Genomic DNA, 22206 nt, shown 5'->3' with positions numbered 1-22206 from the left:
CTTGCATTAGAATTGAAGTCAGTATGTGTTTTCCAGTCTTTGATCTCAAGACAACAGAAGTCCCACTGGGCTTTGATTTTCATGGCATTTCTGTGCCTCTCCCAGCTGTATAGTTGGAGCTAATCCTGGAGCTGGTTTGGTAGATCAAGACTTTGCAGCAGACAGTGCAAGAGGAGGGTTCAATCTGTTGCATTTCTGTTGTGGTCAGTGCTATTCTGGTAATTTCCCCAGTCCAAGAGGCACTGAGCACATCAATTGCCAGAGGATGGATAATAAGCCTCTTTTCCAGAGCTTCAAGTAATACATGATGAGGCACTGATGAGTTCATATCCCCATAGCAATTCTATTAATTGAGCAAACAAATACATTCTATTTTCTGTTCTTATAAAAGACCTTTTGATTCTCTTCTGCTGCTATAAAATACAGCCAGGAAAACCTAATACAATCTTTTTTTTTTTTCTTTCTTTCTTTTTTTTTTTTTTAAAAAAAAAAAACAACTTTGAAACTAGGTCCTGTTGGGCCAGCTGGTCTCCCTGGACAACAAGGTACCGTATCAGCTCTGATTTTGCTCCTTATGGAAATGGAATTCATCAGTTTTCTTTTGTTTGTAGTCTCTAAGCCCTTGACGCAATCTCACTCCCTTTTGTTTGTGGATTTCTTCTTTTCAGTTCATTTTACTGCATTATTGGGTTTAATTAATCTTTTAAAGAATTTCCATTCTTCCTTTTTTTTTTTTCCCCCCCCATTTCTAGGGGGAGGGGGGAAATAGTAAGAAAACCAGTGTGATGTGAAAGCTGAAAATGTTTGTTTCTTTTCTTCTTGTTATTTTTTCTGGAGGCTGGCACTTCTATTGCACTTCTCAGCTGCGGTTGCCTTCCTGTAGCAGGGGATATAGCTTGGCTGGATGCTTCCTGCTGTTTTGAGAAGTGAAAGAACAAACTAGAGCAAAATAGGCAATAATGTCATTGCAACTACTGTCAATTAGGTAGACATCTGTTTGGAAAGGCCTGAGCAGAGCTGACTCTCCTAAGAGCTCTTAGCTACTTTTCTATGATTCTGTTAGAGCAAATTGTTTAGTCATTTCCACGTTTGAGTCCAGTGTCCCTCAGACCCAGGGACTGAGTTCAGGCTCCCAGTTCACATCAGCAAAGTTTGAACCCATTGTCAGGGGAAGGAGGAGTGGATACAAAGTGTCAGCCTCTCTCTGTTAACTAGTTTGCTTTCTCCTCTTCTCCTGTAAAAAGGTCCACGGGGTGAGAAGGGATCTGCAGGTGAAGCTGTGATAGAAACTATCAGGACAGAAGTTTCATCACTGGCATCTCAGAGTAAGTGGGCCTGGCTTTCTACTCCTTTTTTTTGGACAGGTGCTGAATGCCTTGTGGCCTGCTTAAAGCTAACAGGAGGTGCATCTGCCTCATTCCCCTCAGCAGGCCATAGGGCAAGTGTGTGTGCATGTGTTTGGTGGCGGATGCTACCACATACCTTCTCTTCTGCCCTGCTTCTCATCTGTGCATCCCAAAGTATTTTCAAAACTAACTAGGTGGTACCTGGCCCAGGACACAAATAGAAAATCAGTGGGGCCTCAGTTTAGCCTTTTGGTCACCATGTTTGCATAGAGCAGTTCCCTATGTTGGATGAATACAGAGCCATCTGTAAGTGGAGAACCAGTTTAAAAGAGCATGTTAACCTGAAGAACAGAGAAGGAAGGAAATAAGAATATCTCAGCAAGTTAGAGGGTGAATTCACCGGAGAACAAATGCTGTTTCAAGATGGTAATTACTAGAGCAGAATACAATGGTTTAGCAGTGTCCTGAGGCAGCTTGCTCTGTGCAGTTCTAGATATGTGATGCACTTAAAATCAGTATTCCTAGGGTCTAGGACCTCTGTAAGTGTGCAAAAGAGACAGGGCAAAGAAGGGCATAAAACCATAAATGATACTTGCCAAATGACCATCTTTGTGCACCAGAATGAGGTCATATAAATCCCAGACTGTGCTGTACTACCCCATCCCTCATGCAGTTTTAGACCTCTGCATCACTGAGCTTTAAGTTTGTGCCTCCACTTAAAGGTGAAGATCCGTCTCCAATAAAGATAACATGGTGCAGATACTTGTTAAATGATAGCTGTGTAACAGTCTCCTTTCTCCTCTCCTTGAAAGTTCTTTCTCACTTTCTCTACTGTGTTTGAGTCTGAGTCTTTTGCTCTCTCCCCCAGCACCTGTTGCTCTCTTGAGAGGTTACCTCCCATTTTTTCAGTATGCTTCCAGACTGCTCAGCACTGTATTTTGCTTTCTGTCCCAAGCCCTGTATTGGTAACCAAACATCCCTCCTTTCCCATCTCTGCCTCAACTTTGGCTTAGGTCATCCAGGTCCTACCTGAGTCCACTGTTGACGGTAAAAACTTCTATCAGCAACACAACAGCTGTTTCCATAACAACAGTAGCTTCACAGCAATGATTTTTTTCTTTTTTTGTGTTTCATTTGCACAGTGTTGGGAGATATACAAGGGCGAGCAGGACCACCAGGTCCCCCTGGACCACCAGGTACGTAATATAGCGGAAATCAGTGTGTAAGGAGGGACACACCACCACCTCAGCACACTTCTGGGCTCTACACACTACTGTTGGCTCTGTAAATACCCTATAACAATTATGTTTATTTCATTGTCAGGTGAATCTGTGCAGGGACTTCCTGGGCCTCGTGGTCCCCCAGGTAAGAGCTTGTTTCTCTGAAACATCCCTGGAAAGTGGGTGGTTTTTTCAATGCCTCTGCCCTGTGCTTTGCAGAATGTCATAGAACAATCTTGGACATGTTGGAAATTGTTAGGACTGACTATACTGGAAGTGGAATCTCCCACAGCGATGGGTTCTTACTAATGCTGTTTCACAGCAGTAAGATGCTGCCCGAGGGATGAGATTTGCTTTGGACAAGATTTGCTAGACAGACTAGTGAGTCATAAAGGGAAGATGCTCAGTGTGCTCATATCCCCATAGAACACGAGATAATTTTGTATTTCATTCTTGTATGGCCTTAACTTCCAGCTGGAGACAGATGTAGCAGCACTGATCACAAGGAACACATCCTTACACCACTTCCTGTAGCAAAATGGTAATTTTATCTTACACAGCCAGAAGAGAATACTGCAGGAGGGCATGAGATAGGAGCATAACCCCATTCCTTGCTCTCTAATCAGTGGCAAAGGGGAACAGGTGAGGCTATGAACTTTCCCTCTCAGTGAAACAGAGGCCATCTGGGATAGGCATCACAAGGAAGCAAGTTTCTCTGTCCTACATTTCGTGATAGCAGATGATAATGAAAAAAACTAGCAAGAATGGATAGGTATGCATGGAAAAAAACAATGATACTATCCTGTACTTGGAAATATTTGAGTTATGTCCATGGCTGGAGATGGAGCAGCTCTGATGTATTCATGTTACTGAGGCTTTTTCTTCCTGAAATCTATTTGTGTCTCTTGATAGGATTGCCAGGACCTTCAGGCCCACCAGGGAGACCAGGATCTTCAGTGTCCACCTCAGGTAGGCTCTTCAGATTCATTCACTCCCTTGTACCCTGAGAATGCCCTGTTTGTTTTGGTTCCAGTCTGTCCTTGGTTGTGAACAGGTGGAGCCAAAGGAAACTTGTATCATGTCTTGTTCATTTTCATAAAGAAATGTTTTTGTTTTAATTACAGAAACATTTGTATCCGGCCCGCCTGGTCCACCAGGTCCACCAGGCCCAAAGGGAGACCAAGGTGAGTCCCACTGCCTTACCAAGATACTGGGTGGGTGACAACACTACAGACTGAAAAGAAGGAGGGAAGCAATTGGAGGCAGAAACTCTCCTGCCTTTCTGTGGCTATAAGAATGATCATTAAATAGGACTCCTGCCTGCTTCCATAAAAAAAAAAAAGTCATTTTCAAAGAAATTTGTTAGTCTGTAGTGCTGGTTTCAAGGCAGTTGCTCTCTTCAGATTCCAACTTTGTGACATGCAGGAGCATTCACAACTTCAGATTTGCCATTAAAGGGGATCAATGGGGAACAATCTCTTTTAAAATACAGCATGAACTTGGTAAGTCAGTGTAAGGAGGTGGCCTTGTTAATCTTAGTTCAGCTCTTGCCTGGCAGGAAAAAATTGGATCTACTCCCTTTACCCACTTCTGCCTTGCAAATTGAAGGCCATGAGAGTATTCTGCAGTGTGGGCTGAGATGCTATTGCAAATCAGAGCAAAAAAAAGCTAACAATGCGCCTCTGCTTCCCTGTTCACAGGTGAACCAGGTCCACGAGGATTCACAGGTAAGGAGGCTTCCAGGGCTTGTTATTGAGGTGCAGTGTAGTTTTGTATATATGACACCTCTTCCTTTTCTGTGTTCTATGCAGGTGAACCAGGTGAACCTGGCCTTCCAGGATTTTCTTCTCATGGTCAGTCTGTACCCTTTTTCCTCATTTGAATACATTATCCATAAGCTGAAGCCAGGGGCAAAATCTAACTCAGTTTTGGTAGAGCCAGAATTTTGTCCACGTGGTTTATACCTTTGAATTTCTGACTCTCCTTTGCAATTGACAGGTGGTACAGTCACCATGCAGGGACCTCCAGGCCCACCAGGCCCACCAGGACCTAAAGGTGAAGTTAAAATCTACCTTCTTTCTGTGTTAGTGGCCTCACACAGTTGTGTCTGGTTAAAACTGAAGAATGGAGCAACCTAGTCTTTAGAGAATTAGAGCTATTCCCACCCATGCCTTTTCAGGCACGATAGAAGCATGGCAAATGAGTTTCTTCAAGTATATGGCCCTGGGTGGCTGCTGTGGCCTCTCCTGCTTTTCCCCAGCAAGCTGTTAATCCAATTTAGTCATTGGTTATTGCAAGGACTTGGGGTTGCCTGTCTAGTGACAGGCACATAGCTTAGCTGTTTTACAAACCAGGTCTAGAGGATGCAGTGACGCTTACAAATAATTGTCTGTCTCCCTCACTCTGGTTTCCAGGTGATGCAGGTGTCCCAGGCGCTCCTGGCATCCCAGGAACATCTCGAGGTAAGAGGCTATCATTGCTCTGATATTATCAGGAAATGCTGACCTTGCTGGTGGAGATTTATGGAAATGTGGATGTCAATTTAATGCTGATTGGATTTGTGTACAAAACGTTAAGAAACATGAGGTGTCTCCATGCTGTGGTGACAGGAGTCATGCAGGGCCCACTTTACACCTTGCTGTGGTGATCAGTTAGGAGGTCCATAAGCTGGTTTTCTATGAGCCAGATGGGATTAGAAGCAGTGGAGTTAACCTAAAGAGTTTGAGTGCTTTTTGGATCTTTATCCATATTTCTGCATTGCATTTAGTGCACAAAGTGAGTGCACTATCTATCTGTCTGAAGCCAGGAAGGTTTCTGGGCTCAGCTCTGCAAAGTTGAGTAGGCTGAATGATAATATGCCAAATGAATTGAAAATGTTACACTGCTTAATAGTTCGTGTTTAGACTGTGTTTGGAGATAGAAGGACTCTATAGTTCATTCCCAAAACTCTTCCCAGAAGAGGGAAGGGCTCACTGCAAGCATCCATTAGCATTTCTTGGTCTAATGCAGACATGCCAAAAACTTTCCTTACAATATTTTCTGTAGGTGGATCCAGACAAATTCAGGGACCCCCAGGTCCTCCTGGGCCGCCTGGTCCTCCTGGCCCAGGTGGAAGTTCCTCTCAAGAGATTCAGCATTATGTCACTGATTACCTGAAAAGTAAGTATAACCAGGATTTTGTTCCCTGAGCCCCTTGTCACTCTCCTGTTAGAAGCAGCAGCCCTACTGCTCTGGCTTTATTTTTGTTGAGTATTATTGATTGCCATTGCCTACTGTAGCCTTGGCAGAACTGTCTTTTATTGGCCCTGATTTTTCCCTAAGGGAAAAGATTTTAGTAGTGTGTATCTGGCCATCATTTTCACCCATTGATGTGGGCATATCTTGGACTTCCTTCCTAGGTGATAATGTAAGGCATTATTTGACTGGTGCCCAAGGTCCTCCAGGCCCTCCTGGCCCACCTGGAATCCTCACCACTGCAGATGGGAAGAACTTTGATTTTGCAGAGCTGGCTACCCGTGTTATGAGCTATATGACAAGTAAGCATCATTCTCCTGTGCTGTTAAACTCTGAGAGTATTAGGTAACACTCTCTGCTAAGCTTGTACAAGAAGACAGAACATGAGGACTGACAACAGCCTTTAAGTTGCAGCTCCTCAGGCCTGACTTTTGCATGTCTTGGCCCAGGACTTCACACAGCTGAAGTGACCTCTGAACCTTTAGATTAACTAATAGTTGCTGTTTAAGTAGTCTCACATTAAACATTAGCTGTTAGAATCTTTAATGTCCCCGTGTCCCAAGCACAAGTGGCTGTATTTGGTTTTATATGTGGTGTCAGATTTTAGTGCTGTCTTATTTTCTTGGAGCCCTCCTAAAGTAGATGAAATTCCTAGTGCTTTTGGAAGCAGCTTAGAATCTTGGAGCAGAGATCACGCTGCTGTGGAAATGACCATGCTATGTGAAACTGCAACTGATTTGTGTTGTCCTGCATGGGAAGCCTGTTTTACTAGCTAAACTGGATTAATTCAGCTTTCCTTTGTTCCTCCTCTACCCCTCTTCACCTTCTGTCTTCTCTTGATCTTGCCTAACACAAAACCTTTTCATTCCCCAGGCTCTTCAGATCATTATCAGTCATTTACCAGTTCAGTATCAACTACATCTGTTTTGTACCAAGAACTTTTGAACATGCTGCAGAGTAAGTGACTGTGAAGAGAAATGTGGAGATGTGGATAAAGAATCCCAGCAGTTGCCTGTCCTTTCCTTCTTGTCTCCCACCTCCCATTGTGATTACTAGCAGCTGCCTTAGAAGGCACAGGCCTGCTATAGGTGCTGCACAGTGAACTGCAGTGTCTCCTTCCAAGTCCTTTGGAGGCAAATTTATGTGTCTTACACTGTTGAATTTGCATGCTTTCCAAATGTTATACTTGTTCACTTGGTTTGCTTTTTGTACCCACTGCTATAACCACAGTGTCCTACTCTCCTTGACTCTCTAGGTGGCATCTGTCTACATCCCTCCTCTAAAGGAATTCCTGGTGTTTTTTCCCAGTCTCCCACTAAAGCCTGGGGTTTCATTTTCCCATTCCCCCAGTCTCTTAAGGTTCCCCATCTCTTTTTGCCCACCCCAAAGCCTTACTATGTCTTTGTTTTTAAGACAGGCAGCATACCCAGCCCTATATTCTTTCCTACACGCTTTGCAGTTGCGGGCTTATACCATATGGAGGGCAGATGACAGTCAGAAAGGAAGGGGCAGGGTGAAGGGAGCTTTGCATGTGTATATTCTGGTGATTTCTCTAATGTGCTGGGTCTCAGCTCACAGACAGGGAACTCCTCACACTTGATTATTTTTTTTTTTTAAACAGCTGGATAGTCTTAAAATATCTCTTCTATTTGCAGGAGAAGAAATTCGTCAGTATCTAGTTGGACCCCGGGGCCCACCAGGACCTCCTGGACCAGGAGTAGATGGAATGTCTCTGTCACTGGATTATGATGAGCTGACCAGACGGTTTATTAGCTACTTGACAAGTAATTGTCTTTATTAGTGTGCTTTTCTCTCTGTTCCTTTGGAAGCTGACAAAAAAGCTTGTGCAGTTAGTGAAAGATCTTCTCATGTTGACTGAGCGAATCCCTGAGTACAGAGACCTCCTCACAGGGGTTGTGATAGACTTCTAAAAGAACAAAGATGTCCTGCATCTAAGATGTTATGCACAGACACTAGAAGTGAGTTTTGCTTTGCTAAAAACTGATCATAGGGACATTACCTCATCTTAGCCAACTTAGAAGTCTCGTCTATGCCTTTTTAAGAGAAGTTAACTTCAAAGTGAAACAGATTCCATCTCTGTGCTTCATTTTCTTGACTGTAAAGGGATGAATATGGCATTTAAGAACCACTGGGCAGAAAGGAGTCTGAAGCATCCTCTACAAGAGTGCTAAAATGTCAAATCCTGATAGGGCATCTGCCTGCTTGAAGAAGCAGCCTGGACCATGCTCAGTCTCCCTGAACCACCCTAGGAGACCAGATTCCATCAATGACCTGCTCCAAAGATGATAGGCATTTGCTTTTTGACTCTGAAGGAAGGTAAATGCTGTTTAACAGCAGCACCCCAACAGCTTAAGCAGAAAAACTCCATTTTGTCAGCAGTGACATTTCATTAAATCAAATCACAAAGATGCAGAATTTTGCGATGGAGCCACTTGCAGATCAGCAGGCACAGGGAAAGCAGCACGTATGTCTGACTCCACAGATGAGCTGCATGTCCTGGCAGGCATAATGTTGGAGGTTCATGAAACATGCTGAGCTCTTGCTAAGAACAGAGGAAGAAGCCTGACGCCTGCCTGTCTGTGTGTACATTTGTATTTGGATTAAGGGGCAAACTTTAACTCCCAACAAGAAAATGGCTTAAGCTCTGCTTCTTAGCACAGATGGCTGGTGCAGAAGGCTGTCCTGCATTGCCTGCAAGTGAACCCTCAGCCTGTCTGTCCACACTACAATACAGCCTGTTGTGATAACATGATGCTGTTGGGTATGTTTGATTTTGTAGGTTCTGGTATGAGCATTGGACTCCCTGGACCGCCTGGGCCTCCGGGATCACCAGGCATATCTTACAGTGAACTGACAGCATACCTGAGAAGTAAGCCAACTTCTTGATCCCTGATACAGGTTCCTACACACTCACAGGATCTTTTTACAGGCTTTTTACTGCCACCATCCCTTACCTGCAAATGACTCATTTCTAAGTGCAGAACTTCCCCCTTGGGCTGTCACCACAGATAACCCTCTATATGTCTCCAGTGATCACCTCTGCCTTAGGAGCAGCACTGTGCTCTGCTAGGAGCTGTAGAAACAGTGAGTGGCTGCAGACAGATCCTGAGATCTTGTGGAGAGTGGTAGCATACAAGAGCTTCTTATGTCACTTTTTAAAAGTGGTTCCATATTTGAAAATATGGACTTTGACACTCTTTGGGGTCTTCTGACTTCCATGTATGACATCTCAATTCAAGGAAGTGAGATGTTCTAGGAAGGCTGTGCTAGGAACTGGGGAGAAAAAAGTATCTCATGCTTGGTTTTAGTTGGCATTATCTGTATTGTCAGGAAAGTTCATCAGGATTGCAGTGGTTTTGATAACATCTCTTTCCTTGTGTCTTGCAGATTCTGAATTCAGTGGTCTTGTTGGACCCCCTGGGCCTGCAGGGCCTCCAGGACCTCCAGGGATCCCTGGATCATCTGGCACCTCTCTGGAGGACATCTCTGCTTACCTACAAAGTAAAGCACCTGCTTTTCTCAGCTGGCAGGGAGATTTTGATTAGAGGTGCTGGAGGTACTGGGCCTGAGATTTAGCTTATTAGGGCCTCTGACTGCTCACTGGGAACAAGGTCACTTAAAATTTCATCAACATCAGCTGAAAAGGGTTGGAGCCTTTAAACTTTTAAGATTCCTATCCACATGTCCTGGTTTTATCAGTATTACATATCACAACATTTTCCTTCTTGCTGAAAGGGGCATTTCTCCCCCCATCTCTTTCCGGTTGTGCTTGAAACTGCTTCACCATGCAATGTCCTTGTTCTCTCACTGTCAAAATCATTCTTTTATCTCTCAAGGTGTTGGATACTCTTCTATCTCTGGCCTCCAGGGCCCACCTGGCCCTCCTGGCCCTCCAGGACCACCAGGCTTCTCAGGAACCGGCCTCCTGTCCTATGCTGACATCACCCACAGTGATGAGTTCAGGAGTGAGCTGATCCAGTACCTGAAGAGTAAGGAAACACTGTCCATCCCTTCTGCACATGTCCCTAGCTATGCTTTGCCTTGTGTAGACTGCTGGCTCTGCTGCAGCTGAGACAGCCTTTCCTGAAGAAGTGATGGAGCAACACTTCATTCCTACAGGCTTACTGCTTATCCCAGTACTCACCTTACAGGCTGTAGAGAGACCACAGTTCACTCTAGGCAGATCTCCTCTCAGTCCAACCTGAAGACCGAAGTCCAGGTTGTGAGCCTAAATGAACAAGCACTGTGCAGTTAAAAATGACCTGTACTGAGCAATGAGTTGTTAGTGAAGTCATTTGCAGACCTTTGCTATTGGAAAAGTGTTCTCTTTGGTGAACATCTTCCTACAGAGCAAAGGATGATGTGAAATTTGGAGGGCAGCGTTGAGCCTGTTGTGAGCAGCATCAGTCTGGGCTCTCATGTTGGCAAGTCATCCAGGGGAGCCTCTCAACAACAAGAGAATGGCTTATTTTTGAGAGACTGGTCACAGAATGCTGCTCAACAGAGGTGCTGTGCTTGGCCTGAGAGGAGTGCATCCTTCTGCAATCATTGTGCAGGTTTCCACGGTGAGGCACCCAAAACTGTGGGAGAGATGGGGGCAGAGGAAGGTGTCAGGCCTCAGTTTTCCCATCTGTAGAGATCCAGGTTGAGATATGTGCCTGTTGCCTGAAGCATGGCAGTGGATGAGGGTTACTGCAGTGATTGTCTGGAGAATTTCACACTCGTCTTCATTCAGATTGTAGCACATGACATTTGTGGAGCCTGGGGGCTCTGGTACCCCAGTGTCCCTGATATCCTCTCAGTGCCTCTTGTATTTTTGCAGGTGATGAAGTTCGAAGCTATATCTCAGGGCCGCCTGGGCCCCCTGGGCCACGGGGACCACCAGGACCCAAAGGAGATAGTGGTTTGGTGGCTGGGTCTATGTCTTCATTATACCATGATTCACTGGCTTCTGAGCGGTTGCATGGAGGATCCATTGGTGCTGAGGGATCCCATGGGGGATCACTTGGCACAGGCAGCTCTTACAGCAGCTCCATGAGCAGCAGCATGTCATCATACAGTGCCTCCATGGGCAACGATGGCTCTTATGGTGCATCCATGGGCAGTGATGGGTCGTTTGATGGGCTGCTGACAGCTGAGGAGTCACACAGGAGATCGGCAGGTCCAGGCAGATCTTATAGCAACTCCTTTACTGGATCCCTGGATTACAGTGAGCTGGCTCGACATGTGTCAGAGAACCTACAAAGTGAGTGTGATGTTTTTTTTTTTTCCTGAGCCTTCCTCTTTTGGCACATAACTCCCAGCTCCCTATGCATGCTGTTACCTGTTCACTTCCCTTGCCCTTCCTGCTCCCTGTAGTTTTCCCTTACATTCTCTTGCCCTACCATCCAGCACCAACTCCTTTCAAACAATGTCTTTATTTCTTCAGGCCAAGGCATCCTCCAGGACTTGATGTCTTACACTGGACAGGGGCCTCCAGGCCCTCCAGGACCTCCAGGACCTCCTGGAATAAGCAGAGTCTTTGCAGCCTATGGTAATGTCACTGAGGACCTCATGGACTTCTTCAGAAGTAAGTAACATGTTGACCTGATGTTTCTAGCTCATGCATATGAGGTCTCTCCAGCCTCTTGTGGAGCTAATGATCCTTTTACTTTTGCATGCCTTAGAAGTACATTCAAGATACAAAGTTGGAGGCAGATCCCTCTTCCTCCTTTACTGGGGACGTGCAGTCTTATCATTAGGAAGGACATCAAGTTTTTCCACTACATGTGGAAATTCACTCCAAACCTTAAGGCCACTGAGCTTGCAGCCCCTGGGCTCATTTTAAACTGGTTGGACTGGCACACGTACAGCAGAAGAAGAGAGCTGCTCACTGCTCTCAAAGTCCCCTCTAAGCAGGGACCAGCTCCAGCACAGGTGACAGGCAGGATGCTTGAGCTGGCTGGCAGAGCAGCGCTGGTGAGATGAGATCTCAGCCTGCACCAGGTCTATTGGAAATGAAAATATTTGAAAAATCTGCTCCTGCTCAGTCTAGTCCCATTTAACCCAGAGCAGTGTCCTTCCAGTGTGACTCACTGCTTCTCTAAGTGAACACACACAGCCCTTTGCAGGTGGTTTATCCTACTCACTCATGCTCTGTTTTCCTCTCCAGCACATGGTACTGTCCGGGGACCACCTGGTGAGAAAGGAGAGCGGGGTTATCCCGGCCCCAAAGGTAAGGCTTGCCATCCTTTCTCTCTCAAGCCCTGTAATGCCAGTAACTTCTTGCTGCCCAGGAAGCAGCACTGTGACCAAAGGGATAGTTGGAACCAGGCTGCTCTTAAGGTCAGAGCCTCCATGTAGTGAAGGTGGTGCCTTTACGATCTCAGCCCGAGCAGCAGCCTAATTTGGTCTTCCTTACCCTGACCTATCCCAATCACGCTCATGGACACGCTTGTTTTTCTCATTCCTTCAGGTGACCCTGGGCCGATGGGCCCACCAGGACGCCATGGGCACAGGGGACCAAAAGGAGAGAAAGGCGAGAAAGGTATGGACATCTGCCATCCCCAGGGGGAGCTGGGTCAGGGCTTGGAGTGTTCCCTGGCCACCAGCCCATCTGTGGGAAATACTGACACAGCATGGGTTGGTTTTCTTGGTTGTTTTACGGAGTAGTGTTTTTTGTCTTGTTTTTTCTCTACATGAATTCTATAAATAGTCCTCCTTTTGACTTTCTCCTTGTCCCCAGGTGAACAAGTGTATGGTGGCAGAAGGAAAAGAAGAAGTGTTGGGGTTTAAGGGAAGAGCAAAGTCAGTTCTGCACCAGGCAGCATCCCTAGCAGCTCAGAGATTTCATGTGGATCTTCACTGCCTTACTGCTAAAATGTCCTTGCCAGTCAGCTAAGTACTTAGACTTGATAGTTCAGTGTTTCTGCTGAGATCTGAATGGCTCTTTTACATATGTCCAGTGTTGCTCTAGTGTGGATGTTTCCTCCTGTTGCAAATGTGTGGCCCCTGAGCCCCTGAGTTTGTGTTTTTGTGCTGACAAGGTCTTCCTACCCCTCTCAGTCCAGTCTTGTATTATTTCCAGCTACATAAAAACTTGTTTTAAACAACAAGCCACGTATCCAGCAAAAAAAAAAAAAAGTCCTCTGCATACCAAACGAGTTGTAAGACTCAGACCAAAAGCCCTGCAGGAAGTGCCAGGACTGAGCTTCCTGAGCACATCGCTGTGCTGGCTGTAGTGGGGAGGCTGGTGCATCAGGTGCTGGTGGCTGGGGCTGGGAGTGCTTTCAGATCTCTGGGGTCAGCACTTGTTGTCACCCCACCAGTGACCCATTTTGGAAGTAGCTCCCTTCCAGCTCAATTTTTCAGTGCTCTGGCACTCAAGATGTATTAACCTCGCTCCCAAGCCTGAGTCCTTTGTCAAAGTCCTGTTACAGATCAGGCTGTGGCAGCACGCAGGGCACAGCACATGCAAATACTCTGCAGGGAGTGTGGGCCTCTTGTGCTGTGCAGCACGGCCTGCTGTGACATGCACAGGGACAGAACTGAAGCACTTTTCTTAAATGTGATTTGGTGACTTTTAAAAAAAACATTTTTGCATTCTATTTTTGAAACATTAGGAAAAACTTGTTAATGTAAACATCCCAATTAAAGTGTGTTTTATACTCCAAGTTTGCCTATCAGTATTACAGCATAGTCTGCACCTGAGTCACTGTGACTGAGGGCAGGCATGCTGTGGGGTTTGAGTAGCCAATGGTGGTAGTTTTCCTTCATTCTCATCACCAGTATGCGACCAAGCAGCCAATGCATTGTTTCTTGGGATCTCCAGTTTCCAGTCTTCAGGCGAGTTTGGAACAAGGTTCTATACAAACCTGGTTGGTTTTCAGAGTATAGAGCAGCTTGCAATGTTGGCCCATTAAACTTGTGTCCTTCCGTGTGAATCATACTCTTCACCTGGCTCTGCTGAGACATTTCCTTTCAAATCTGTCTTAAAAACAACCACAGAAAAAACCTCACTTAAATTCATGTTTAAGTGCAGCAGCTGTGATTGTGTTTCAAGCAATGCCAGAGCTCCTCAGCCTGCTGTGATGTGCAAGCCAGGCTGTCAGGCAGAATGAGGTTTGTGTTCAGTCTCTACTCCCACAGTGAGCTATTCCAGCCAGGACCCATGCAACCACGCAAGGTTAAAGGATTTTTTATCCTCACTTAAAAAAAATTACAAATTGTCCTTCTTACTCACTGATCACATGAGTTTTCTGAAAAGAAAACAGAGATCCTCTCAGCAAACTGTGTTTTTTATTGTATTTACAGCAGAATTATTACAATATTCTACAGAAAGCCATGAAATCAAATTAATTTTAAAAACAAGAACAAAAAAAACAACAACCAACAACCAAAACTGTTGTATGGCTGCTACTGCAAGTTCATTTCCATGAGCTAAAGATACAGAGATCCTTTGCCAGTTATTCATCTATCTCATGATTTTTGGTTGCTTCCTGTAAGGCAAAATGACTTAGTTTGTTAACACAAAACATTCAATAAACTTCTGGGACAACGTGAACTTGGAGATGCCCTGGATTTTGAGATTTTATTACACAATAGTACTCTGCTTGGCTTTCTTACAGAGACTGGGGGTATGACAGTTCAGCAGCTCTCTCCTTCTGGTTTCTGTTTTTTCCACCATTCTCAGCCTAGCTGATAATCCATAAGAAAGAGGCTTTACCTAGCATGGAAACTTGAAGAGATGTTGGGAAATGAGAATGTTTTAGGGCTCAGTACCTTCCTTCTGCTTTCAGCACAGTGGAAATAGGTGGACCCTTGCTCATTAGCTGGTTGTAAGCACATTTTAATTAAGAGCTCATCTGCTTTCTCCAGAGTCCCTGACTCTGGAGTTACAGAATGTTGCAGAAAGGGTGAGGACTGAGGTGAGAGGAAGGGGATAGAGAACTAAAAGGTCTGCAAACAATATCCCCTTCCTCACTAGACAAATGCTATTAAGCTTCTTTTTCCCTCCCTTTACCTGTTCTCATCTTCTGTAAGACTGAGAAATGTGTCCAGGCATCCTCAGCTTGTCTGGGAATTAAGGTTAATTCTTCCCAAGCATCATTCTGAATCTGATACGAAGCTGCTATTAGAAGTGAGGGAACAGGAACATGTGTGAACACATCAACACAAGGAAGTTTTTCTTGAGATCCAGAAGTACAGATCATGAAGTAAAATGACAGGATTGTAAATGCTAAGGACTGCATTGGCAGAGAATTATAGGATGCCACAAACAGCTGAACTCTAGTAAATGAGGAAACTGCACAAATCTGTGTTGGGAAGAGTCAGGTTGAGTACCAGCGAAAGGTTCCTCAGCAGAGGGTCATCAGGCACTGGAAGAGGCTCCTACAGCCCAAAGCTGTCAGAGTTTGGCCAGTACTCTCAGAAACATGGCTTGATTTTGGGGCATAGCTACCAACTCCTGTATTTACAAGGCCTCATCCCAAGAAAGCTAATTTAACGATGAAGAAGAAAAATTGTGAAGTCTAAATCCATCAGAGGCCATGAGCTTGCCAAGAAGATGGCCAACTTTTTTTTTTTTTTTTTTAAATCAACTATAAATACAAGAGGACAACCACTATACTGCATTGTACTGCATGCACTTTATTTATTGCCATTATTTGTTTTCCCAGCTATGATGTACAAAGCTGCTCTCAAAGTAATGCCTCCTATTTTATTATGTTGCTTCATGATGTCAGAGGTGGATGTTGGTGGGATGCCAGTAGAAGTTAAATCTCCCCACCAATATTCCATTACAGTTTATTGCCACGTGACAGATGGCAGCAGAGAAGCAGTCTGAGAGAATGGGTCTGACATGGAAGTGTGGCTGAAGCAAAGATGTGTCATTGAGTTCCTCCTTACAGAAAAAATGGCATTGAGTGACATTCATGGAAACCAAATAGTAGATGTGAGCACAGTGAGATGGTGCATTTCAGCAGAGGCAACAGGGAAGACAAGCCCTGTTGTGGGCAGCCATGCAGTTTTGTTTTTTTTTTTATAAGCATGGCATACAGGCTCTTGGTCATTGCTGGTGTAAATGACAGCTAATGGTGGTGACTATATTAGGAATTTGCTTTATCAAATAGAGCTGTATCTCTTGTAGTTTCTATGGAAATAAATGAGAGGCATTATTTTCAGAGCAGCCAGCGTAGTAAAACAAAGTTGATCACAAATCAGTATTTGCTCATCTTCTGAAGGGCTTGCAGGAAAAACAAGATCTGCCAAAAACTCAGCAAGCATGTTGTTCTGACTAAGGAAAATACACCCAATTTCCTTTGAGACTGAACTTCTAACGGTTATTAAAGGGATGATGTGATATGATAGTAGAAAGATTGGAGGATTTTATATATTAGAAGAGCTCTGCCAGGCCTCTGTGAGACTAAATTCACTTCAACTGGATTTTCTGACATTGACATAATAGCATACACATCCTCTTTTACATTGCACAATACTGGCAACAACAATTTTATCAATCTAAGTGTGTATCTATGTTAGCTCCTGTTATCCCAGAACAAATGTATTTTCACACCAGACATCAAATCCCAGCACAGGTCACAAGACTACAGTTGCTCACCAGTGCCCTACAACTCCAGCCTGCACCAAGGACTCAGTAAGGCTGCAATCACTACATTCAGTCCCTCCCTCCAACACAGAACTGCTACTTGTTTGTACAGTTTATGCTTGAGATCAGATTGCAGGAGCTTGTGTGAAAAGGATCTTCAAATTAAAGATTTAGACAGAGGTAACTGCTATGCCATTAACAAGTTATCACTGAGACTGCCAGCAATGTAAGAAGATTAACGTTTTTCTGAGAATTTAATGTGGATAAAGGCAGAGAGAACCCAGAATGGGAGATCTGCTTGCCACGTCTACTCCCCAGATAAGTCACTGAGCCTACTGCATACAAAACTGCAAACAAATTCTTAATACAGAGATGAAGATTACCTGCTGATTTTAGTAAGTCAATTTATGACAACGGAGCTTAGAAAGTGAAGGCCAGAAGATATATTTCACCCTACAGAAGAAACAACTTAAAGAACATTGCATTTTGCAATAGATAACGTTCTAGAGATATGGTATGTGAATTTACAACAGTACACAATATACTTTTATATAATAAAATGCCAGAAATTAGGGCTAGCTAGTAAAGTAATTAAGCTATCAAAAAGTTACAAAATTTAAATTAAAACATGCATTTTCCAACTGTTGATACTGTGCTGTAAATGTTAAGTGTCTTCATTGAGAAAGCATAGCTTCAGCATCCAAAGATTTCAGCATCCAAGTTTTCAACCGCATCTGATTCAAATCCTATGTTAACTTAAGAGTTCATTCACATGCATCAGTGCTGTTCCCATGAAATGAACACCATATCACGTTCACCAGCCTCACATTTAATGCGAGCTAGCAAAACAAATGTTACAGTTGATGCCCAAAGAGAATAGGAAGTTAGGCCTCAAATAACAAAGTAAATACTATTTTACAAATTTCACACGGCATACCAAAGTACAGCTTACAGTACTGTCTTGATATGACTGCCACCAAAAGGAGTGCAGTAAAAGTGACCTAACACACTTTTATTTCCCTACCAGCTATATAAGAAACATTTCAGACTTTTTTTCACTGCAGATCAGTCAGGTAAATAACTTATTGTACATCTATAAACTTGAAAAATAAAAACCATCTATGTTAGTATGTGGCAACACAAAAGCAAAAAAAAACCAAAAAACAACAACAAAAAAAAACAAGCTTCATTGAGAATTTTGTCTATATATTTAACTTAAATCTTTCTATCAAATAAAACAACTAAAGCAACAACAACAAAACAACCAACTCTAACACTTGTAATCAAATCAAGACTGCCATGGTTACCTGTAAAAATGACCACCCACCTCCATGCTCTGATGGAGTTTAAACAAACAGGCTTTGGTAAGAACAGAAAGATGGCTCTACCGTTTCCAGGTACAGTTAGAGAGACCGTGTGCATTTTGCACATTGCTTTCTAAAAAATACATTCTACAGGTTTTCCACTTGTAGAAATAACCACCTGTAATAGGTTGGAAATAAGGAAATTAATAAACCATGTATTTTAAAGTTAGCATTTCTTTCACCTTTACATATTTTAGTGCAAAATATTTTAGGGTGAGGATTTACAACAAAAATGGCAGTAGCAGCAAGAAATCTTCTGTTTTGTACAGTAACAGCAATGCAATGGAGTATTTGTTTTGTTTTTAAATGACAAAACACCACCCTGTCACCAGGATTAGCATACCAAAGTGTTTCAGGCACTGTCTTAATTAAACTAGCACCCCATTTCATTATGGAACTAATGGACAAAACGCACGATGGAGATCAGCTCAATTTAATTTATGCCAGAGGTTTCTTTTTAAAAAAAGTTGCAAAGGCTTTTACTGTTACCAATCGTGTAAGCACAAGGGTTCATTTTTTTGGTTACTGGCATGCTCTGAGTAATCAGCTTCAGTCCTTGCTCTGAGAACACTGCTCAAGACTGTAACATTTTAAACCCCTCAGGCAGTTTCAGTTGTGGAATTCTCTTGTGTAGAAATGAGACTTAAAAACACAGTAGCAGAACTAATATTACACCATTTAAAAATCCACATAAACATTTTTTTGTGATAAGAAATATTACAATTCTTGTTCTAGACTTACTTTCTTAAAGTCAAAACCATAGATAACTTACTTGAGACCGAGATTAAAAAAAAAAGCACATATTCTTGAAACATCTGAAGGACGTCACATTACCATTATGCAGCAACTCCTTTTCTCCTTTCTTCCATTCAAAGAAGTTAAAAAAAAAAAAAAAAAAGCAATCATGACACTGATTGTCTCCACTGAAAACAAAAAGTGCCAGGTCCTTTAATGCACACTGCAGTTAGATCATGTTAGACGACAAGGATGAAGAAACAAAGAATTCCAAATATGAAAAACCTGCAGCAGTTCCCAGAGTTATGACCCAGTCGAGTGAAGGCTGGGGATTGGGTAGAATTTGGAAATCCGGCTTTGTGTTGAAGGGTTAAGGCATTCAGATTCTCCAGTCATTTTAAAGAAAACTTCCTGTTCCTGCAGTTTTCTGGCAAATTCTTCTTCCAGCGTCTAAGAACAAAATCAGATTGTCAGAGGAATAAAAGCGAAACACAACAAGCCTATTACACTGCTGCCAGTCTGATGCGATGTAACTGCACGCACCATTGCAAAAAGTCACCTACAGTTATCAGATTGCAAAACTACCGAGTCCCAACAACATAAGAACCAACATCATCTGCCTGTAGGTTATTCTTTAAGTTGTGTGAAACTCTGGTGCTTTCCAGTTTGAAATTAAAAAAGAAATCAACTACCACAACCACTCTCTTTGTTACTGAGCACTCAATTGTTGTTATATCCTAATGGCTGCTGAAATACATTCCTAAATCAGATTTACTTCAGCTGTTTTATATGGAAATACATACTCATGCCCTGCAAAAGGAACACAGTAAGAGCCTGGTAACATGCATGCCTTCTTTATTGCACCTATTTCAACTTCTTTCATTACACAGTGAACTGTGGCAGTTTTGTGCAGTAGCTTGGTTTTCCTCTGTGTTATTTTTTGTAAGGTCTGCATTTGCACAATTTAACACTTCCTTGTTTTCTGACTCATGACTGCTCCAATTTACCTTTTTTCTTGGTCTAAGTTTCTCTCTCCATTCCTTCAGTTCTTGGCTGTGCTCTTCATCTAGTTCTTTGAGCTTCTGAGTCTCGTGTTCAACCAGTAGATGGCATTTTTCATTCTTAAAACAAGATAAAGATAATCCTTATAAAACTAATTCAGATTAGACAACTCAATGTTGGTACAGTGACATATGTTGTCCTAATTCTTTTTAATTAGCTTATTCTGTGTAAACACTGACGTACATAATTACAAGATAAAAGTATGTTACGAGGTTGCATTATCAAAAGCTGATCTTTCCATCAGAACCAATTGAGATAAGAAATACTTGTAAATCCACACTGTTGACTGCCACTAAGGGAGCAACTGACAGCGTTAGTCAGAACTGTGTTTACAGCCTAATAGTGCTAATTGAGGTCATGCAGCATTTCTGCTTTGCTTCCTAAAGAAAGTTTTTATAATTTATTAAAATTGATGACATTAGAAAGGAAGCAGGGTTCGCAGCATAGGAGCTGAAAATTTCAACTGTCAGTGCTATGGAGCTGAGCCTAACAAATGGGGTCTAGAGAGAGAGATGTGCTTGCACTGAAACAGCCTCAGAATCACCCTGTAACAAGAAGGGTAATCAAATCACACACCAGCTTCACATTCTTTAAGTTGTACATGCATTTGCTTAACTTACAGAGGAAACTTTGAAGCATGGCAAGTTAATAGTTAAGTATTTGGCTGCATCAAATCTTTGTATTAAGAGGAGCTGTTAATTGCAGCCCCTAAAACCCTTCTTGTTTCTATAGCTGTAGGCCCAACTGGGTCTGATGCAGAGTGTGAAAAAAAGAAAAGAAAAAAAACCACAGGAATAAAAAGCATTTGGCTACTACTGAGTGTTGCTAAGGGCCAACTTCTCTTGGTTGGAGGCTTAGAGCAGCCCTAATCTGCTCAATTTTACTTGAGCTGAGTCTCATACAGGTTCCCACAGTATTTGGGGTTTTACTGAGGTGTATTACTAGCACAGCCAGGGGCTGCATTCACAGGAGGCAAGAAAAGTGATCAGCAAATCTAGTTTCCTTGGCCACTGAAAGGTATCTCTATGCAAAGGTTATAAGCAGATGATCAATTAATACTTCAAAACTGCCTTGAGTCCTTGAAGCAGGGAAAAAACAGATTTCATGGAAAAAGAGGTCTTAGCCTTTAGTATACAGTATCTACTTCTACAAAAAACATTACCAAAACCAACATCAAATTCCTTGCTGTAAGGACAGCATTCCTTCTAAACACCTTCCACAAGCTCAAGCATAAATGGCAGCCTGCACTTTGTAAAGACCAACCAATACCATGTATTACTTTGAATGTCTTGTGGGCAGTGCCTGATGCTGCCTACCGCTGTCATGATTACAGACATTTGAGCAAGAGCAGGTTAAAAGGAGATGCTGCCTACACAGAAGAGCACTAGGAACTTGGTAAATCTGAGAGTGATCATTTGCTTACAGCTCATCTTCTTGTGCATAAAATGATTTCTTAGTAATGCAAGCTTCTGAGTCTGGTTAAATAGTACACTGCAGCCTTTGAAAGCAAAATTGAAAGAATTCATGTGAGGAAAAATGCAGGAAAAAATGTTTCAGGTTAGTAACAGACACAGGCAAAGCAGAATCTTCCCACTGGATGCCTATCTACTATCATCTACCTGTAGCTGATGCAGTTCTCTGATGTTTGCTTCACACTGCAACTGAAGATCCCGCATTTGATTTTCATGTTTCTGATGCTGTGCCAATCTTTCATTTTTCTGTCTCTTTTCTTCTTGGATTGCAAACTACAATTGAAAAAAAAATTTAGATTATGCTCCTAGAGACAATAATTTATCTGAATAGAACAACTGTACGTGACAGGACGAATACATATAGCATACAGTATTACTGAATTGAATGATTCTAAAATATTTACATATTTTTAATGGCCCTGAGGTAGAGGACTTGGTGAACTTCATGAAGATCGTATCTGTCCCATTCTCCAGCTTGACTGGTCCTTCTGAGTGGCAGCAGACATCCATACATCAACCTGGTTCTGTATCACCTGCAGACTTGCAGAGTGCATTCTGTCCCATGATCACATTTGTGTTTATGTCACATCAAGCATTTACACCATTAAGATCATTTTTATTAATTACCTGCTTAATTTTTTCACGATCTTGATCTGGAGAGGCTAATGAATTAATTCTTAAACTTTTCTTAAACATAGCCATTCGAGTCTTTGCTTCACTTCGCTGGATCTTAGGCAGTCTGGCTCTTTCCTGAGTTTGCTTGTTCTTTAGCTCTTCAATAAGGCGTTGGTTGTATCTCTGCATTTGTTCTGTTTCCTAAAACATTAACCACATGGAAATATTGCAGAATACCTCTTACATTAGAGCATCTCTTCTCATCAATGCACATATTGTCTGAGAAATGACTCAGCCCTTGTGATACCAAAGGGGTAGATGAGGTCTTCTTTTAATACCAGAGAATTCTGGATCATGCTCAACCCATACAAAATCCTTTAACGTCCTAAGACAGACAGATACACTTTACACATGGTTGCTCAACTTCTGAATTATGTTTTTAAAGTGTCTGTGTGCACAAGAGAAGAAGCTTCAGTGGAACTGAACTTCCACTACTGCAATGAAAGCAGCAGCCATTATGGGGATTAAAATACAAACACCCAAATATATAGA

At 42.8% G+C, this 22206-nt stretch overlaps 2 protein-coding genes across 3 annotated transcripts in view; one reads left to right on the top strand and one right to left on the bottom strand.

Annotated features, from left to right (window-relative positions):
• Positions 1-13684, top strand: part of COL17A1 (collagen type XVII alpha 1 chain) — a 60239-nt gene extending 46555 nt beyond the window's left edge. Inside the window, exons 36-57 of the mRNA XM_031597514.2 lie at positions 510-545; positions 1245-1325; positions 2489-2542; positions 2670-2711; positions 3479-3535; positions 3691-3750; positions 4267-4293; positions 4378-4419; positions 4565-4621; positions 4981-5028; positions 5612-5725; positions 5965-6102; positions 6674-6757; positions 7456-7584; positions 8601-8690; positions 9209-9322; positions 9658-9810; positions 10644-11066; positions 11250-11390; positions 11973-12035; positions 12276-12347; positions 12546-13684. Of these exons, the coding sequence (XP_031453374.2) occupies positions 510-545; positions 1245-1325; positions 2489-2542; positions 2670-2711; positions 3479-3535; positions 3691-3750; positions 4267-4293; positions 4378-4419; positions 4565-4621; positions 4981-5028; positions 5612-5725; positions 5965-6102; positions 6674-6757; positions 7456-7584; positions 8601-8690; positions 9209-9322; positions 9658-9810; positions 10644-11066; positions 11250-11390; positions 11973-12035; positions 12276-12347; positions 12546-12595 (2075 nt within the window). The 3' untranslated portion in view covers positions 12596-13684. The remainder of the gene's footprint in view (positions 1-509; positions 546-1244; positions 1326-2488; positions 2543-2669; positions 2712-3478; positions 3536-3690; positions 3751-4266; positions 4294-4377; positions 4420-4564; positions 4622-4980; positions 5029-5611; positions 5726-5964; positions 6103-6673; positions 6758-7455; positions 7585-8600; positions 8691-9208; positions 9323-9657; positions 9811-10643; positions 11067-11249; positions 11391-11972; positions 12036-12275; positions 12348-12545) is intronic.
• A 397-nt stretch (positions 13685-14081) lies between these two features.
• Positions 14082-22206, bottom strand: part of SLK (STE20 like kinase) — a 47000-nt gene continuing 38875 nt past the window's right edge. For both annotated transcript variants that reach the window (XM_090145457.1, XM_031597515.2), the window contains 4 exons: positions 21667-21855; positions 21187-21312; positions 19513-19626; positions 14082-18955 (listed from right to left, as the gene is read on the bottom strand). In XM_090145457.1, coding sequence (XP_090001583.1) covers positions 18809-18955; positions 19513-19626; positions 21187-21312; positions 21667-21855 — 576 coding nt within the window. In that variant the 3' untranslated portion in view covers positions 14082-18808. The remainder of the gene's footprint in view (positions 18956-19512; positions 19627-21186; positions 21313-21666; positions 21856-22206) is intronic.

The sequence above is a fragment of the Phasianus colchicus genome, chromosome 8 (genome assembly GCF_987193195.1).
Source record: "Phasianus colchicus chromosome 8, bPhaCol1.hap1.1, whole genome shotgun sequence".
NCBI lineage: Eukaryota > Metazoa > Chordata > Aves > Galliformes > Phasianidae > Phasianus > Phasianus colchicus.
Note: the sequence above shows the minus strand (reverse complement) of the source record. Positions and strands in the feature narration are given on the sequence as shown.